The sequence below is a fragment of the Staurois parvus genome, unplaced genomic scaffold (genome assembly GCF_062004578.1).
Source record: "Staurois parvus isolate SC_StPar_1 unplaced genomic scaffold, SC_StPar_1.0 ptg000068l, whole genome shotgun sequence".
In the NCBI taxonomy this organism is placed as follows: Eukaryota; Metazoa; Chordata; class Amphibia; order Anura; family Ranidae; genus Staurois; species Staurois parvus.
In genome coordinates, this window is record NW_028317864.1 from 384,442 (window position 1) to 404,610 (window position 20,169).

The window sequence follows — 20,169 nt, forward strand, 5'->3', positions numbered from 1 at the left end:
CAGTGGATTGTATTCCGACCGTGGGAACCAGAGATGTCAGAAATCACAGATCAGCAGCTATATTTGTTGATCAACTAAAGTTTTCCAACGTGTCTCCTCAAAAGAAGTTGATCTAACAATTGTCGACATTTGACCAGTCCCTGCTTAACCAGATGAATTTCAATCTGTCGATGGCCAGCTGAACTTGCCATGCCTTGTTCTGAACTGGAGCACTCAGAATCTGGTGCAGCTGTGCATGGCAGCCAATCAGATTCTAACTTCAGATTGTTTAATTAAGCTTTGGCATTAAAACTTGGAAGCTGATTGGTTTCTATGCAGAGCTGCACCAGAATTTGCACTCTCCAGTTTTAGTAAATAATTTGCTGTCTCTTTCTGGAGGCAGCAATCTTGGTAGGGGAGCAGAGCTTTGCTACCCCATGTCAGAGCTTCACCTTGATAACTGATACTCAAGAAGGGGTAGGGGAAGCACAGATCAGCAGAATGAATAAAGCAAATGGAGATCCCTGTGTTGCAGGTCTTCAGGCTCAGCTAACTCACCAACAAGGAGAACAGCCAACAGTACAGTAGTGACATCATCAAATCTCACTCCAAATCTCCTGAGACTAGTGTTCAGAGGCAGCAGTGCATAGGATGATCTCACGCCACAGATATACAACTGTTGAGGGTAAAGTTGCCCATAAATGGATTGAAGAGTGGCCTGTTCAACAGGGACCAGCCAAAGTTCAATCTATGTGTGGCCACTGCGGTTGAGCAGAAGTTGATATACCGATTGACTTCTGTTCAACTGTCCTGTTGGTATTTCCTCACTTGATCCGTGCCGCTGGCAATAGACTGCAGCGCTGATCTGTACATTCTGACAACAGGGTGAGTCTCCCCTCTGTCAGAAGACAATGACACAGTGAGGAGGATTCCTAAACTTTGTGGATGGGGGAATCCAAACAGTTTTTTTTTCGTTCAACCCACTGGTTGAGTGAAAAAAAACTAACCCATTTATGGCCAGCTAAAGAACTGGAGTGGGCAGACAGCGTCATGTGTCAGGAAGGGCACTACTATTTTTTAGTGCAAATTCAAGACAATAGGTAAATCTCTTTCAGATTACTGCTGAGGCACAATTCAAATTTTTAGATGTTGCTATAAGGTCCTCATTTTCAGGTCCAGTTTAAAGAGCACAAGGAGAACATGCAGACTCCATGCAGGTAGTGTCATGGTTGGGATCTATCCTGATGACCCTAATGCTGCAATGCAGAAGTGCTAACCACTTTAGCCACTGCTATTTCAATTATCTGAATTTTTTGTGTCGCGCAGTTAGTATTTCTTTAGCTTAAAGTACATTTAAGTTTATTCATTAGTCAAGTTAGGCGGCAGTGATTATGGCCTCTCTCTACAGTTACATTTCTTTGGGACGAGTGATTAAGAGTGTTACATGGGAGACTGTCTAGGAGCAGCTTCTGTCTCTGTGGAATTTATTGTCAGGATCCTGCATAAGGTGGGGGGTGGGCTATGCTGGGAACTCTTTAAACTGATTAGGATGCAGCTCACATAGAAGATGATGCCAGCTGTTCCAATGCCCTCCTCCCACTCCCTCTGCCCCCCTCCTGCTAACTGACCGCCACTGTTTGCTCAGCGCTGAGCCCCCTGCGCGAAATTGCTTTTCAAAAGGACCACTTTCTGCTTAATTAAACAGAGAGTCAACACATCTGTGAAGTTTTCCTGCTCCCCTATTATCTTGATATTGATCCCTCTCAATCCCACCCAGAGTCCCCGACTCAAATGCACTGGCTACCTGTGGCCAGGCCTACTACAGGGCTAAGGCGTGTAAATTTTGTACTTTATGTTGAAAGTTAAAATAATAAGTATGCTTACAACGAACACAAGGAAGCTCAAATCCCATCAATCGTACCAAATAATAAGGCTCACCATACCATTGGATTGTGGTAATCCCCCACGGACCATTCCTACCTTCATTGTGGGGTTAGTCCTGGATATCACCATGCTCTTCCTTTTTTGAAAACGGAAGCTTTTCTGAGTCAGAATGGTTCAGGGCTTTAAACATGTCTTGGTCACACTGCCAACCAGGGGCTTCAAACCAAAGTGGTTACCGGCCATTATAGCAGAGGCTGTTTTATTTATTTTGTTTAGTGATAGAGTTTCTATACACCTTTGAATCGGAGGTGAAAGTGTCCCTGTCATCTCATAATTAAGTTAAAAGAGCTCCCTGTAAAAGAAGAGGACTAATAACCTGTGCCCCAACCTTTGCTTTCTTGATGAGCTAAGCCACACAAAGAATCTGCAACATCTGACACAATTCAAGGTGTTTGAGATGCCTGGTGCCTTTCAGGACTGGGAACATCATACATGTTCCACCCTAAACCAGGTGGAACATGTAACATGTTCCCAAAGGTGAACTTATCCTTTAAAGTAACCACTGTTCCATAAGAACTAGTTTAAAATTCAAACACTACATTCACACTTTTATGAGAAATGCTCCACAAATGGACAAATGGATCACAACTGCCCATTTACACTAATCTGATTACATAATACACAAAATAGCAGGAGCGCAGCCTCAATGTATGTTATATTACTTGAAAAACATGCTTTAACTAGAAAAGCTACAATTTCTGGGGAAATTGTGTGAAGTGTTCTTGCCTCCACCAGTAGTCTACAACTGGAGTGGGCGGAGTAACTGGGTGGAGTGGGCATAGTAACTGGGTGGAGTGGCTTGAGTAACTGTTGTATGGTTGGAGTGGCTGGAGTAACTGTGAAAAGGTCATTGGCGTGAGTTGCAAACAAATGGTCATATTGTGAAAACTATCAGGACTATGGCTTAGCCGTGGACATTTTTAGTGGCAGCAGGGATATAAGATTTGTGTAGGTGGGCTTGAAAATGAGGGAGTGATGGCAGTTTAGAAATCATGTCCTTATTTTTTAGCTCACACTCTAGCTTTTGTCACTCTGCTGCCTGCTCACACACCTGGGTTCCTATGGCAACTCACTCTACAGCAAGGGCAGAGAAGAGCGATTAAAAACAAACTGCTCCAACTTGCTCACTTCACTGGCAGTTGCCATCTTCAAACGGTATGTCTCTGAAATATTAAAAATGAAGGCACAGTTGCAGTTTAGAAATTGCCCTTCAAATTTGAGGTGGCTAGAGTGGAGTTTCAATGAATGTCAATGGACGGCGTGAGTTGCAAACAAATGGTCATAATGTGAAAACTATCAGGACTATGGCTTAGCCGTTGACATTTTTAGTGGCAGCAGGGATAGCTGAACATTTTGATATAAGATTTGTGTAGGTGGGCTTGAAAATGAGAGAGTGATGGCAGTTTAGAAATCATGTCCTGATTTTTCAGCTCACACTCTAGCTTTTGTCAGCTCCCACTCTAGTTTTGAACATTCCGCCATTCATTCCTATGGGACCAATTTCACCACAAAAATGCCGATATTTCGTGAACCATTCGGCTAAACGTTCCACAAAGTAATAGCACACCAACCGGGAACCATCCGCACGTTTCGGTATATTACTTGTCTATGTAGTGTATAAACTGTGGGAGGAGTTAGGGTGGTAAATTTGGCTATAATAATAAGAATATATATGTGAGATAACAGCAAGTAGTCTTGCCATGCAAGAACACCTAATGAACACAACAAAAAATTGTGAAATAAAGTCCTAAATGGGAAATCAACAAGTGAACAAAAATGCCTTTCATTTTTAATTCACACAGCTCAGACGTGGTGATACTATCTTAGGAGCTGTGTGGATCACTAGCGACCTACTATTGTACACTTGGAGATTCATGCCTATTGTATCTGGAAACATGTGAGTGCAATACTAGTGTGTCTGCTTTTACTAATAAATGGGATTACACTATTTTGGATTCCTCTCTCCATTCCTTACATGTATATACCTATCAGCTTTACATTTGAATCACTAGGAATGACAAGCAACATTTAATCAGGAGGACTACAAAGCTCCAGCATATCTATCGGCTCTACATTTGAATCACTAGGAATGACAAGAAACATTTAATCAGAAGGACTACAAAGCTCCAGCATATCTATCGGCTCTACATTTGAATCACTAGGAATGACAAGCAACATTTAATCAGGAGGACTAGAAAAGCGTGAAAGACTCTTATTTCACCATAAGAGTCCATTAAAGTTGGTGAGTGGGGGGGGGCACACAGGCGGGGAGCACAGAGCACTTATCACCTTCTGGATGTGAAAGGCATTTTTGTTCACTTGTTGATTTCCCATTTAGGACTTTATTTCACAATTTTTTGTTATGTGTCCATTATTATAGCATGTTTTTCATGTAATATAACATACATTGAGGCAGCGCTCCTGCTATTGTATGTTGATAAGGTTGTACCTTTTATAGGAGCAGCAGTCCAGTTTTTTGTTTAGTATTGAGTGTGCACTATTGATTGGTGTGTCCTAAGTGCAGGTGATCATTAACTATCACTAATCTGATTACAACTCATTGCAAATGTATAATGTATTGGAGGTAATGGTGGTAGTCACACCACTGCATTGCCCTACAGATCTTAAATTAGGTTGCCACAAACAGCAGTCTATTCTGAAAGTCTGATGGAGGAAACCAGCCAATCTAGATATTACCATTCCAGCTCATGAAAACAATGAAATGAAAGTCTCCTAAAGTATGGGAAAACCTCACCCTTTACAGTTTTCACTGCAGGGGAATTTCTCTTCTCGCCCTGTTCCATTGACCACTGTGAAAGGTCAGAGTTCCTTTCCATCTCAGGGATAATGGTCAGCCGGACAAGTAGTGAGAGTTGATCTCTTCCAACAGGGGCAGAGCAGTACAAATCCTGCAGAGGATCTAATACTTCCCAACTGTTATCCAGAACAAGAATAAAATATAGTGAACTGGTGTACTCCTTCCCTTTGTTGGTAATCTGGGAGCCCTTTTTGCTTATCTGTGTATAATGCAGTATAGGAATTCCAGATAGGCCCATTGTAGGCTTGTCGCCATCTCTCCCCAACTGAAATTCTGACTTCTGTGAACATCAGGTCCATCCAGATTGAACTGGTGTCTTTTTTAACCTTGTCCACAATGTAACTCCATTGTAACCACTAATCATATTTCCAATTGACCTTGGCTTTCTGAATCTAGTTAGTTATACATGAAGCAGAATGAAAGTAGGTTATACAGCGTAGGTTTCCGGTAGCAGATTCACCCACTGAGCATGTGAGGAGCTCTGCTAACACAATGCAAAGGTAGGTAAAGCCTAACTCCTTGTTTACTGCGCCTTTAAGTAGTTTGTTTGGGCTGCAAACTATTTCCTTCACCAACGGATGCAGCGGCTGTGTGCTGTATAAACTGTATGTAGCCTCATCTATGTACAGTGTACAGTGCTGTGTTCCAGCAGTGGGGCGAAGGCATCCCAATCCCTTTCCTGGGACTAAATCGAATCGGGCTGAGCGCTGTTCAGTCATGCATCTTTGAATGACTACAAAGATTCCTCTGATTAGCTGAGACAGAGTGGAGGGCGGATAACATCACAGTCTCTGCCACAGCCAACCAACTTACTGTTAATGGTTGAGCAGTGCTCAATGTCAGTCCGACTCAATTTTGTTCTGGGAGTGGGACAGTAAGTCCCTGTATCACTGCCAGCTGGTGCTGCATACAGTTTGTACAGGACTCTCAGCAAGTAAACTTGTTAGTGAAGAAAATAGTTTGCTTGGGTCCAGCTTGGCCTGAACAAACTAAAGAAGTACAGCCAATACTCCTCCTGTGGATCACAGGAGTGCAGTTCATTCTGCAATTCTGAAACATATTCAGCTTACAGTGGGCTAAAGCCCACTGTTGGCTGATGTCACCGAGCTGGTCCAGGCCAGGGAAAGATCGCGACCATATGGTCTGGCCCTACCTAAGAGCCTGGACTGGCACCTTGCTCAGCCTCTCAGCTGTGCTGCTAGGAGACTGAGCCAGCCACTCTCTCCCCTCCATAGCCCGGTGGGAGCTGGAGGGGCAGAGGAAACAGTAATGACTGACTCACCACTGTCTGCTCAGAGCATCAGGGAGAACTGAGCGATCAGTGGTGCTTAATCGCTCAGTTCTCAGCCTTAGAGCTGGTGGGGGAGAGATGCAGCGTTTGATCAATGCTGCATCCACCTAGATCAGTAAGATTTAAAAAAAAATAAATCCCAAACTTCTCTTTGAAAGGCACAGTAAACATGAAGTTATGCTTTAACCTTCTGTCTTTAGCATACTTGCAGGGTTATCTGGATAAATCGGCATATTGTTGGTTAATTTTTATTTATTGCCTGCATCTGTTCTTCAATAGAACTTATTCATAAATGCAAATAACTCTATAAAAAGACTTAAGACTGGACGTTCCCTTCAGATAAAAAAAGATGTAATTTTAGAGAGTGGTGAAATTACATTGGCAAATCCAGCACCTAGTACAACAGCGATCTTTACATTTGGTTCACACGCCAGAGATGGCTCTAGATGCTGCTGTGCCCCGACAATATGGAGAACGGGGGATGACGCCCACTGCGTAGGAAGGGCAGAGAGCCATGGCTGCTACGAGTAATGGAGAGCGGTGCTGGTCATTGCAGGGTCAGGTGCAGGGATGCGAAGGCTCGTTTATCAGCCTGACTCAGGAAGGTCAGATAGTTGCGCCTGCTTCCCACCCGCCCACATTCTCTGTCCAGGGAAGCTATTGTATAGGGGAGTTACCATGGAGAGCCCAGCATCAGCTCGCTATCCCCATTGTTCCCAGTCTGGGAAGGGGCCTTTCCTTCTGCCTAATGAGTAACCAGAGGGCTATTAAAGCCTGGTATAAGTGTACAGGCCTATGCAGTCCTTTCCTAACAAAGAAATGGTAGGATTCTCCACGGCAGAGCCATGATATCTGATTTACAGTAACAGCTTTCCTCATTCTGCCAGCTCATTGTACAGTACTGAATAGTCTCTGTTCCTTTTTATTGCCACCTATAGCTGGTTTTCAGAAACAACATCCCATGGTATAAGACACTGCATGCTTTGATCTCTGGAGAAACCGCCATATATACAGGTGTACCTCGGTTTACGAATTTAATGCGTTGTCCAGGACGTTTTGTATTGCGAAAAATTCGTAACCCGTAACGTGGTTTCCCATAAAAATGCATTGAAAACCAATTAATCCATACAAGAGGTCAGACAAAAGTTTAAAAAAAGTCGCTGTCACTATAGGTCAGTGCCAGTTTTTAAATGTAATTTTTCCTTCACTATAGCTCAGAAAATCAGCTGTCATTTTCCTCCCAGCTAAAAGAAAGAAGGTTTCCTTTTAGTTTATTTCCCCTTAAAAGAAACAATGTTTCCTTTTAGTTTGTTTCCCCAGATAAAAGAAACAAAGTATCCTTTAGCTCCAGGGAAAGTGACAGCTAATTCTGTGAGCTATAGTGAAGAAAAAAAAAAGCCGGCAATTGCAATTAAAAATCGACACAGACATACACTTCGTGTTGCGAAAATAAATTAGTTAACCGAGGCATTATTTTCAATGGATTTTCATTCGTAAACCGAAAATTACGTTAACCGAGGCATTCGTAAACCGAGGTACACCTGTACTTCTGATAGCCCTTGACAGGAAACCTGTCAACCTGAATATGGAGACCAATGAGCTCCTTCTGAAATTGTTAGTTACTTTGCCGTCACAGGAACAAGCATGCACCAATTGAAGTCCGAGCTCCTGATTTGCATGCTTGTTCCAGGACAGTGACTCCAGTTATTGATGTCATTGGAGTAGTTTGAGAGCTAGCTATCATTTTCAGGTTGGCAGTGGAAACTTCCACAATTCTTTAGTCAGACATTGGTAATGTTCTCATTCTCATACCTGCTGGCGCCTCTCACGTATCTGTTTTAGACAAGGGTGCATGCAAGCCCCAGACTCGTCTTCGCTACAAATCAATACCCGTGCTGCAGATGGAGGTGGTACACCGTTCTCTTCACAGTTCAATAACTGCTCTCATCCCACCAGACTTCTCCCTATGGCGCTTTTCACTCCAAACCAGGGGCGGGCTGACAACTCATGGGGCCCCCGGGCAATAGGGGATCATGGGGCCCCTGTGTCCTTGCCCAAACGCAAAAAAGCCTATGAAAAAGGTACCAGGGGCATCTCATGGGGCCCCCTACTGACCCTGGGCCCTCAGGCAGTGCCCGAGTTTCCAAATGGTCAGTCCGCCCCTGCTCCAAACAGAACTTAGTCACTAAGTACTCTCTAGTAGGCTATAGTATGAGTGCAAAACTCATCAGTAGAGGAGTCCGGATGGGTGTGAGTGGCTGTTTAAGAAAATTATCAACCACGACTATTGTCAAATATTTGAAATTCAGCAAAAAAAAAATATGATTTAAAGCCCTAGTGCCCTACCTGTGTCCCTTTTGGTATATGATGTGTGGCCCTTGGACCTCAACAATTCATAGTGGGGGCATTGATTAGGGTAATAGCATTGATCTGTGCTAGCTTCATGTAATGTTCTCAGTTACGTATTGTCTTCTGCAGCATATGCCCAACCAAAACTGTAGCATGTCCACACTCTCTGACCATCATTTCTTCTATTAGGTCTGCACTTTCTGACAGTCCTCTTGAGCATATAATGAACATTATGTGCGGCCCATGGGTGATGTCAGGGGCCACACTTCAGGCCTCCTTTAATACAAAAGTTGACAACCACTGATTTAAAGTATATCAAAACCAACATTTTATTTTCCTTTTGGATAGAGTAGGGAAGAATTAAAATGGTCTTTTTTTGCCATCTGTATCTCATTAGAGAGATTTCCTTTCACTTCCTGTCTTGTAGACACAGCAGGAAGTGAGAGAATATCTTTCCAAGTTGAGGAAAATCAATTATTAGCCACTTGTCACTGGAAAAAGTGTCCCCTTTGAAAGATTTCCCTTCTGTTCTAGTGACAACGCAAAATTTTGGATTTACCCTCATTTTCATTCTCATGACATTGGTGATCAACACAACTAAAAAAGGTGAATCTCCCTGATGGGAATGCACACAGCAATAAAAAATACATACAAAACATCACCACTTTATCCAGATCTAAAAATAAAGATTTGGCTTTAGTTGTGCTTTGGGTCAACAGTAATCTTCATTTTTACAAACAAAAAGAAACAGACAAAGCGCCTCTAAGTGTAGGCTGTATGACCAATTTAAAAGATTCACAAGTTGGGCAACTCACGTGGTGCTAAAAACAAGAAGGCTCATAAGTAATAAAGCTCCAGGGACCATCGCCACTCTCTGTGTGCAGGATTGCTGGAGGGTTCAGGTGGGAGCCGCGTTCATGGACATGGAAGCCGGCTGGGACCATCCACCTTCTGGATTAAGGTCAGGAAAGTCTTGTGAACCACATTGTCAGCGTGATGACGTCCTTATGACAGCGGCTCCAATCTAAACCCTCCATGGTTCCTGCATTCAGAGAGTGGCGGTCGTCCCTGGAGCTTTATTTCTGATGAGCCTTCTTGTTTTTGGCACCATGTGAGTTGCCCAACTTGTGACTCCATTAAACTTGTCATACAGTCTACACTTAGAGGTGCTTCTGTTTATTTTTGTTTCCACACTGCTCAGTTTAATGGGCTGAAAGTGCACCAGATCACACAAAAAGTAATGTACGTACTACTTTTGAAAAACGCAATGTACCACATCACATGGTACTGCGGTAACATACAATCTGGTTCCCACAAACGCACTGCATTTTCGATTTGTGTTTGGGGTGTTGTTAACAATGTATTGGCACCACTGCAGATCCCATAGGCAGTGTGTTTTGAGCATGGTACAGGAAACGCACACAGAACGCACCTTTCCCACACCGTGTTCTGGTGTGAACCCAGCCCTAAGAACAGACACCATAAAGTTTCCACTAATACCTTTTATATGTCAAAAGTTATTTTGATGGCCCTTCCTGGTTTAGTTTCTCTTTGTTTCTGCGCCCCATTTTCTGTGACTTAAAGTATTTTTAGTTTTGGATAGAATGGAGAGGGATTAGAACGCTTTTCAGTTTTCATTGCTGTCTGTGCCCCCTATGGGACAGGAAGGTAAATCTCCGCTATGGGACACAGATTGCAAAAATAAAGCTGACAGGTGTTACATCCATCCCTTGCTCTATCCAAAAAAAAAAAAAAAGTTTTGCCTATAGTTCTACTTTAAAGTGATTGTAAACCTTCAGATTTTATTTTTTTAAAATAACAAACATGTCATACTTACCTGCTCTGTGTATTTGTTTGACACAGAGCATCCCCAATCAGCGGTATATTTTGGTTTTGTGCTGCCCTAGGAAAGACTAAAATCGGGCACCCCCACCGCATCTAAATTTGTCCCACCCTTTCATCTGCAAACTCCACCCCTTCCTCTTTAGGCTCCACCTCTTCCTATTAGAGCTCCATCCACTGACACCGATGATGAGGTAGGATTCCTCCCACTGACACCAATGATGGGGCACTATTCCTCCCACTGACACCAATGATGGGGCAGTATTCCTTCCACTGACACCTGTGATGGGGCACTATTCCTCCCACTGACACCAATGATGGGGCACTATTCCTCCCCCTGACACCAATGATGGGGCACTATTCCTCCCCCTGACACCAATGATGGGGCACTATTCCTCCCCCTGACACCAATGATGGGGCACTATTCCTCCCCCTGACACCAATGATGGGGCACTATTCCTCCCCCTGACACCAATGATGGGGCACTATTCATCCCCCTGACACCAATGATGGGGCACTATTCATCCCACTGACACCAATGATGGGGCACTATTCCTCACACTGACACCAATGATGGGGCACTATTCCTCCCACTGATACCAATGATGGGGCACTATTCCTCCCACTGACACCAATGATGGGGCACTATTCCTCCCACTGACACCAATGATGGGACACTATTCCTCCCCCTGACACCAATGATGGGGCACTATTCCTCCCACTGACACCAATGATGGGGCACTATTCCTCCCACTGATACCAATGATGGGGCACTATTCCTCCCACTGATACCAATGATGGGGTACTATTCCTCCCACTGACACCAATGATGGGGCACTATTCCTCCCACTGATACCAATGATGGGGCACTATTCCTCCCCCTGACACCAATGATGGGGCACTATTCATCCCCCTGACACCAATGATGGGGCACTATTCCTCCCACTGATACCAATGATGGGGCACTATTCCTCCCACTGACACCAATGATGGGGCACTATTCCTCCCACTGATACCAATGATGGGGCACTATTCCTCCCACTGATACCAATGATGGGGCACTATTCCTCCCACTGACATCAGTGATGGTGCCCCATCATAAGTGTCAGTGTGTGATTAATAGTGACAGTGGCACAGTGCTGGATCAAGATCAGGCTCAGGTAAGTAAAAGGGGGAGCAGCATACTGAAGGTTTTTTATCTACATGCAGAGAATGCATTAAGGTACAAAATAACCTTTGAGCTGCTATCTCTCTGTCCAATGAGCGTGACTGGAGGCAGTCTTATTGGGCAGTGGTATGGCAGTTGGCAGGGCTTTGCCATTAAGTCAGGATACGGTCAGGCCACAGTATTCAAATTCAATCAGCAATGAATGAAAAAAAATGGGTTCAAGATATTGCTTACAGAAGATCAATACGTTTATTGAACAAGAATGATCAGAAGGCACTTTAAGGTGTTCCTTGAGACCTTTTTTTGTGGTTCAATAAATCTATGGATTTTCTGCAAGCAACTTTGGAGATCCATTTTATGATTCAGCTACATATTTAGTTTGAACAGGCAAGACCCAGAGCCACAGTGCAGGGTGGATGTTGCAGCTGGTCTCGCTAATGGCAGCAGGAATATAAAGCAGAATTAAACCCAAAACAAAAAATGTAATATACTGTATTGCAGCTTACCATTCATTAGATGTGGTGGCTGCATTAGTTTTCTTTTTTCCTCTCTCTGTTTTCACCTATTGATTTGACCAGTAACACCTCCTGTAAAGAGTGCCCCACTCTGGATAAAGGAGTACAAGGGTACAGCAGACAGTAACATTGTCATTCTGGGGGGATGAGAGTGTTAGATGTACTAGGAGATATAGATACACCAACAAATTGAAGCCAAACTCCAGCTAATATGTTTTAACCAGTTACAGCAAAGTTTTTTTTTTTTCCTGTAGGATAAAGGTTTTACATAAATAAAACTGATCATTGTAAGCACCGCTGATAGTGTTAAAGGGTTTGTCTCATCCCTGTAAACTGATACATGTAGAAGAGAGCTTGTTCTTTCAAAACATAACAGACTTTCTGGCCAGATGACCAGGTGAAAATAGAAGAAAAAAAAATAAAACTAATGCAGCCATCACATCAAAGCATTGGTAATAAATGTTTGCTTTTGGGTTTAATACTGTTTTATTCATATGAAACTAAATGAGAATGGGCCACATAGGCAGCTTTCCTGGCTAATAAATGTAACGGACTGCCATTTTGTCATCTGATGTTGGTTAAAATGTTATTTTTAAAGTGCAAAACTGCCCAAGGATCAATTAAATGGGGCTATAGATAAGAAAGAATGATACATTGTCATTTGACCAGGTGGTGTCATAAATGTTATATCATAATAATTTGACTATTTAAAGATTTTAAGGGATAAGAGTGATGGTAGATTGCTTTTCAGAGGGTGTTTCACAGGTAGCTGGGATTTCATATGTAACTCCCTCACCATCATTTCTGACCCTGAAAAGCCTCCTTGCAACTGCATGTATTGCACGCAGGTGCAGGGCGGTTGTGGCGCGACCCTATTTACTTGAGTTCACCCAGCAGGGGTATCATTTTTGCTGTGACATGTGTAGAGCCCCCTGCAGCTGACCAGTTAGGTTAAGAGGAGTGTTTTGGGGTCTGTAAAAGCGTGGCTCAACCCATTTTTATTTCTCCCTGGCTACATGTATGAACGAGACCTAAATAGGAGATGATAATAAAGTTCATGAAGGAAGCTGATGCCCGGTTGATGCTTGTTCTTAAAACGTTTAAAAGGGAAGTCAGTATAAAGTCTTGGCTCCTAATTTGCATGCTTGTTCCACGTCAGAGCCTCAAAAAAAAAAAAACTGAAGCCATTGGACCAGTATGACAGCCAGGAAACAGAAGGCCAACATTGGCAGTCTCCATTCTCCACACTGCTTTAACATTCTTTTGTGTGATTCATTGAGTGCTTGATGACGGCATCAAAAAGTGACCACCACCTCTCTTTATATGATCAATGATAGACAGAAAAAGGAAATAACTGATTATGATTTTCAACTGCACATTTAACCCCAGAATGAATAGAAAAAAAAATCCTAGATTCTTCCTCTATAGTAACTATGTAGCACAAGCTATAACTTCCAGCCAGTCTTAGTTTGTTATTCTTTAGAAAGCAGCCACAGTCTGAGTATACAAGCCTGTCCTGCGCCAGCATGCTATAGAGAAGGGCCCTTGCTCTTTGTGGATCTATCTGCATTTGTCTGACATGTCCCCTGCTAGTTCAGACATAAAACTCAACACTCCCTGCTGATTAGAAATCCCTGGCTGTGACTTTGCATAGGGCCATGACTTGACCTCTGCAGAGAATCCACTGCTTCCACACAGGTACCAGGAGTCCTTCTCTACAGAATGCTGGCAAGGGACAGCCCTTTCTACTTAGACTGTGGCTGTTTTCTAAAGAAAAACAAATGAAGTGTTGGAACATCTTTTCTTAATGTACCTCAAATGTATTTAGTTGGTTAAAACCAAAAGCTTAATTAAATTAGCTAATGTTGTGGCCATTAAATGCTAGGTGACCATCCTAGACCTTGTGGTTTCGCTAGATAATTATGCATTCTAAAGCTGAACCCTGGGCACAAAGCCTTGAGAGCCACACAGAGCCCCAACAATCTGCTTTGTGTACACCAAACCTAGATATTGCCTTATAAAAGTAGTGGTGACATCATCACTGTGCTGTACCTTTACTGTGCAAAGTGTAGAGTTGTGGGAGGGATCCAGCAGGCTCCACCCACTACAGGAGGGGTGGAGACAAGACCTGCCACCCTGCACAAGGAGAGACAGCAGCAGTGACCAGTCTGTATTATAGGAAGCTCCTGCACAGGGGTAAGTGTCACAATGGATTAATGCACAGATCTAGGAGAAATACAAAACACACACCAAGATTCAAGTAAGAACACACGTGACTTTTGTATTTAGAATGTATTTGCTTATTCCCGAGTTCAGCTTCCATATACTAGGGGCTGTAAAGAACCCATCTGATCCACTCAGCAGATTATCCCTTTCCCCATAGTACCCCTTACATGGTCTTCATGAACTTAAATGACTGCCACATAACTGTATTTTTTGCTTTTGTCAGGGGACATCAAGCATTTGTTGGTCTGGATCAAAGATAACTTGCTGAAGGAACGTCCTGAGCTGTTTATTCAAGGAGATACAGTGTAAGTATTGTGTCTTCTTATACAGTGAGCTTTCTGGGTGTGAGGACGCCTTTCAATGAGTGTAAGGCCGTACCAACACTAGTGCCCTGGTATCTGATACGAGGCAAAGCCGTCACTGCATTAACAAAATGTTCTGTTTATTAGCCGAGTTTTACTATCAGCAACATAAGACTCTAATTCTTTCTGAACAGAACACAGAACACAGGAAGTGCTGGCATTACAAATGTCAATAGGAGCTTGTATAGGATCATGATAATCTGATGTTTAGTATCTCCAGTGATGAGAGTCCAGACCAAGAAATGTCATCTCTTCAGTTTGGAAATGTTATAGTTGTGTTTCTGTTCTTGCAGGAGGCCGGGGATTCTGGTCCTGGTTAATGATGCAGACTGGGAACTGATGGTAAGCACATAATTAATACACAAGTCTCCTATTCTCATGCACAGCTAACTTCTTGATGAACAAAAATTACAGTAAGCCTGTTCAATAAGAAAGTTCAAAGAACAAATGCAGCACCTATAGTGACCAAAACTACATCTTGTTCTGTTTACTTTTCTAAAGTAAAACTGGCCTAACACTAGAATGTTCAACTAGTCTTTCAAAAGTTCTGCAAAAGTTTCTGTCACTGCAGTCAAAAAAGAATGTCAGCTTGACCCCACTATCAGTTCCAGAATTGAGTAAAAGTTCCTGAAAATACATTTTTTAACTACATTTTTGTAATGTACGTTCAGCTTATAGCTAGCTTTGGATATCTAGATTTCTCTCAATTACCCAGCAGATTGAATGAGAGAAAACCAATAGATTCCTCTATCCATGCTAAACTGTGGATGGAAGAATCTGTATCACCAGCTATTGTATTCAAGCATCCCCAACACCTCCAGCTGATTGAATACCTGAACAGTCACTACATCTGACAGAATACAGTCACTGTTCAGCGGACAATTTTCTTTGTCAATCTCACTTTCAGGCTGTCTCTCGGTCTCTCTTCTTCAGGTTCTCCTTTTCCATCTCTCTCTCTTTCAATCTCTCACTCTTTCTTTTCGTCTCTCAATCTCTCTTTCATTTTTGAATTCTCTCTCTTTCCATCTCTCTCTGTCTTTTTATATCTCTCTCTCTTTCAATCCCTCTCTGTCTTTTGATATCACTCTCTTTTTCAATCCCTCTGTCTTTTGATATCTCTCTCTCTTTCATTCTCTGTCTTTTGATATCTCTATCTCTTTTTCAATCCTTCTTTTCCCTCTCTAGGTCTCTTTCAAAGTCTTCCTCCCTTTCGCTCCCTCTCTCTCACTTTCGCTCCCTCTCTCTCGCTTTTGCTCCTTCTCTCTCGCTTTCGCTCCCTCTCTCTCACTTTCGCTCCCTCTCTCTCACTTTCGCTCCCTCTCTCTCACTTTCGCTCCTTCTCTCTCACTTTCGCTCCTTCTCTCTCACTTTCGCTCCTTCTCTCTCACTTTCGATCCCTCTCTCTCACTTTCGATCCCTCTCTCTCACTTTCGATCCCTCTCTCTCACTTTCGATCCCTCTCTCTCACTTTCGATCCCTCTCTCTCACTTTCGATCCCTCTCTCTCACTTTCGATCCCTCTCTCTCACTTTCGATCCCTCTCTCTCACTTTCGATCCCTCTCTCTCACTTTCGATTTCTCCCTTTCACTTTCGATCTATCCCTTTCAGTTTCTCTCCATTCATCTTTCTCTCTCGATCTCACTTGGAAAAATATAGTTCAGCCATACACTCTTTACTGTTAGGCCCCACACGGGGCGGACTCTGTCCTGATCAGCAGAGGATCCTCTGCTGCCTGGAGCGCAGCGGGCAGATAACACATCCGTGTCCACTCAGTTTATGCAGAGGGGGCACAGTCAGAGCTGCTCTGCTTATGGCGGCTGGGTGTAAACTGACTCCACTGCCTATTTCCACGCAGCTACCCTCCAATCCGTTCTGCGTAAAAGAAGAGGGTGGATCCCCTTCCATTTTTTGAGCACAATGGATTGAACCCAGAGGTAAGTGTAAACGAACCTAAGTCCATTTATACTGGCCAGTCCATAGGCAAGATTAGACCATATGATCAGGTCCCTCTCCAAAAAGTTAAGGTGAACCTGATTGGACCCGCCGCGTGAAAGGGGCCTTAAAAGTGACCAACTGTTGTATTGATGGAAGACTTTCAAGGTGAATGCATTAGCCCTGAGATAATATGGTCACTATCACCTGACACTGGTCACCTTATGGAAAAACATTTGTTTAAATACTAAAAAAAAGCTTTAAAAACTGTAAAAAAATATGGATGACATCCTCTTTAATATGCAAAATTGGAGAGAAGCACATGGCCCCATAGAAGCACATTATCCCTGGGTACTTTTAGCCTAATGCAGGTAAAAAGAGACATTTGTTATATAGAACCTATATTTACTTAAAAATAATTTCAGCAAAAAAAACCTATTTTCCCTTCTCCGTATTTGAGAACTAGGAGGCTTTTCCATATTCCTATGCAGCCTTGCAGGAGGCGGGCCAGTACAAGCTTCAGCACACGCTCCTTCCTATGGTTTACAGTGTATGTCAAGGGCAGAAAGGCCTCCCATTGACTTTACATTGTGAGCCACATAGGAAGACAACACAATGAGGCTTTCACTCCCCCTGCTCGTGAAAACAACCCACATTAACAAAATCATTGTTGTATAGGCCTGTAAAGCCTCTTTCATGCATTTTCTTCATTTGTGATGTTTTGCATAGTTTCTGCAAGACAAAAGGAATCTGTCCACATAGGACTATTGGAGCTGCTTGCTTTATTGGTGCAGGTTCTGGGGCTTGTTCTCCGTATCTCTGATCCGGGACAAGGATGTGTCAAGACACTCAGTATATGCACATGCATGTTCCAGTAAGTAAAGCTAGGGTATAGAGAAACGGGCCGGAGCATACATCTTCAAAAACAAATGGCAGCAACTATCATTTGAATTTGATCTTAAAGTAATACCTTTCTCTTCATAATGAAACAAACGTTATATTGTAGGAGCCTGCATGTATATTAAATTCTGAAATCCTAGGTATTCTGATATATGGATCTTGACTTTTGCAAAGTCTTGGATTGGCCCCCTCCTGCATATCATGGAATCAGAGAGAATTAGAAGGGGAAAGGCCAGTCTTTGACTTTCTCAGCAAAAGTTAAGATTTGCTTGTTGCAGAGCTGCTAGGTTTTGGGGGGACCTGGACTATGGTAAAGATAATAAAAGGTATGTGGTGGCATATGGGGATGCTTGTATTATTTTCAGGATGTCAGCTGCATTATAGGGAGAAAATGATGAATCTGAAGTTCAAGACTATATCGTGCTCTACCCTTCACCCTTTGTTGTTTCTGAAGGGCTAAGGCCTCGTGTACACTGCTGATCCTAAACTCATGTTCTTGGAGCTTTTCGTGTTTTTTGCCAAAGCCCCTGAACACAACTCAGCAAAAGCCTATGTGTCCATGCGTACATAGACTTTTGCTAGAGTTTAGGAGCAGCAGCATATAGTGGCAGTAAAATGCTCCTCTCTTAGACGTAGAAGAATTGCGTTCAGGAGAGGTGTGTTTTGGCAGAAAAAAAAGATTGCCGTGGCAAAAACGCACATTAACACTATGTGTGTTTAGTGAGTGTTAATTCATTTCAGTGGTTAGCATCAACTATTATTCAGGCCAGTGAAATTCTTTTGTCTCCCAAGCGCTTGACGTTTTGAGTGTCCAGTGTGCATGAACCGTTAAAGGTATGTTCCAATTTACAGTAAATGAAAAGTTTATTCCCTCTTTAGACAGTTTTTGTAGAAGCAGATGTTTGCTAGTTCTCATATACAAAGTTAAATGAGAGCCAAGCAGTCTGAGAGTCCAAAAACCTTTAATAACAGTATTGGTTTGCAAACAACAACACAGACCACCCAACGCATTTTGGGGGCTTAGAGACCTCCTTCTGCAGAAATGTAACATAAATGGTAATCAGAAGGACTTGCCGGTTTTGCTGATTGTTTGATTCTGGTTAAACCCCATGCAGCAACCAATTTACATGCGGTGATTTGTACCATTTTGAATTCTTTTGATTACTGATATTTAAGTCATTTAAAAGAGTGAGGTCTCTGAGCCCCTGAAATGCGTTGGATGTTCTGTGTTGTCATTTGTGAACTATATTATTGTTTTTGGACTCTTTGACTGTTTGTTTGGTGCGCTCATTGGACTGTAAATGTGAATCTTTGAAGCTGGGCCCCCTGTTTGAGGGACACCCCATTTTGATGGGAGCTTCCTCACCAGAGCCATTGTGCCATATTATATTCTAACCAATCTGATGGTTCAAATCCAGCGCCTTATCGATACTTGTTACATTCACTTATTCACAGACTGCTCTTTAGAGCAACACTGGAGAGAATCTGGAGCAGCATTTTCTCCAGGAAAGGTATTTCAGCTCTTCTGTTACTTTTTATTTATGACCCCAGCAAGACTTTTATGACAACATTAAGGTTTAGGTCCACTTTGATGTCCAAATTGAAATAGCTGCATAATAAGCAGTCAACCAATAGCTATTTGAAGTTCTGTTTGAACGCTTGTGATGTCTTTGCTGTTTTTCTTCATATACCACCCTCATATATAGGTCATTCTGTCTGCAGGGTGAGCTGGATTACAAACTGCAAGACCAAGACAACATTGTATTCATCTCCACATTACACGGAGGATAGTGAAGACCTTGTGATTTGGTTTAATCCAATCATGATGTTCCAAGTTGGGAGGGGATTTTCACGGTGTCTTCATCAGCTCCAGTGGCGGTTCCTTGTAAAGTGACTTCAATTCTGAAAAGGACATGTCTACATACCACACCGCCAGGGCAGCTTCTGTGTGAATAGGTCAGAGCCATCTGTTTGGTGATATCTGGGACATCTCATTTACTGGCGGCTCTATGTGATATGTCATTTATTACATCTAGCAATTCCTAATTACAATAATTTATCAGTTATAATTGGTGGGGTGTATGTGCAAAAAAGAAAAAATGCCATTGTGAACAGTTGTCATATCCTCATGTCACATTTTGAACCTGCCTTGGACCAATTGCCTTTTTTTGTACTTCCTTTAAAATATTGCATTACTATGGCAAGTTTTCTCCCAAAATCAGATTGATAAATAATACTCCACCCTTTACCTACACATGTGGGGGCAGCCATTGTGGTCCTATATGAAGTGTCTGTGTTTCCTTCCCAGCAACCAATCTGCTTTTCCCTTTTCTACTGCTAGGACAATAAGAGACCATCTTCCTCCTTTTTACGGGATTGAAAGTGACACAAAGTACAGTCAGTTGTGTCAGTCTTGAGGTCAAAATACAATAATGAGCAAGTGTTCATGAGGTCTCCCAGGGCTCATAAAAAGAGGAGCAGTCACCTATTTTAAGTAGGTATCAAACCTAACTGGATGCTGTTAGGTTTGCTAAAGCACTGTGTATCATAAACAATTGCCATGTAAAAAATAAAGTTTTCAAATTTTTTCATCTGTGGTTGCATCTTTTTTCTGCTGATATCTTGCATCCTCTTTGCAGCCACTTCCTTCAACAGGCTGCATGACAGACTTCCTGATGATGATAATGATAACGGAACATGCCTTCGCAATATGCATTGGCACAGGCACTTAAAGTCTCTACTGGAATCACTTGCAACAAAGGGACCATGTACAAGCATAATTTAGTCAGTGGGCAAATGATGAATCCTAACCCATCCTGCAAGGTTTTATTTGTTTCTTACCC

The 20,169-nt window shown here is 42.6% G+C and overlaps 1 protein-coding gene across 6 annotated transcripts in view; it reads left to right on the forward strand.

The window, feature by feature from the left end:
- Positions 1-19,913, forward strand: part of URM1 (ubiquitin related modifier 1) — a 35,579-nt gene extending 15,666 nt beyond the window's left edge. For 2 of the 6 annotated variants that reach the window (XM_089668987.1, XM_089668986.1), the window contains 3 exons: positions 14,356-14,437; positions 14,788-14,836; positions 19,049-19,913. In XM_089668987.1, the coding sequence (XP_089525113.1) occupies positions 14,356-14,437; positions 14,788-14,836; positions 19,049-19,117 (200 nt within the window). In that variant the 3' untranslated portion in view covers positions 19,118-19,913. The other 4 variants (XM_089668990.1, XM_089668989.1, XM_089668992.1 and 1 more) reach the window with 4 other exon arrangements.
- The last annotated feature ends 256 nt before the right edge of the window (positions 19,914-20,169 follow it).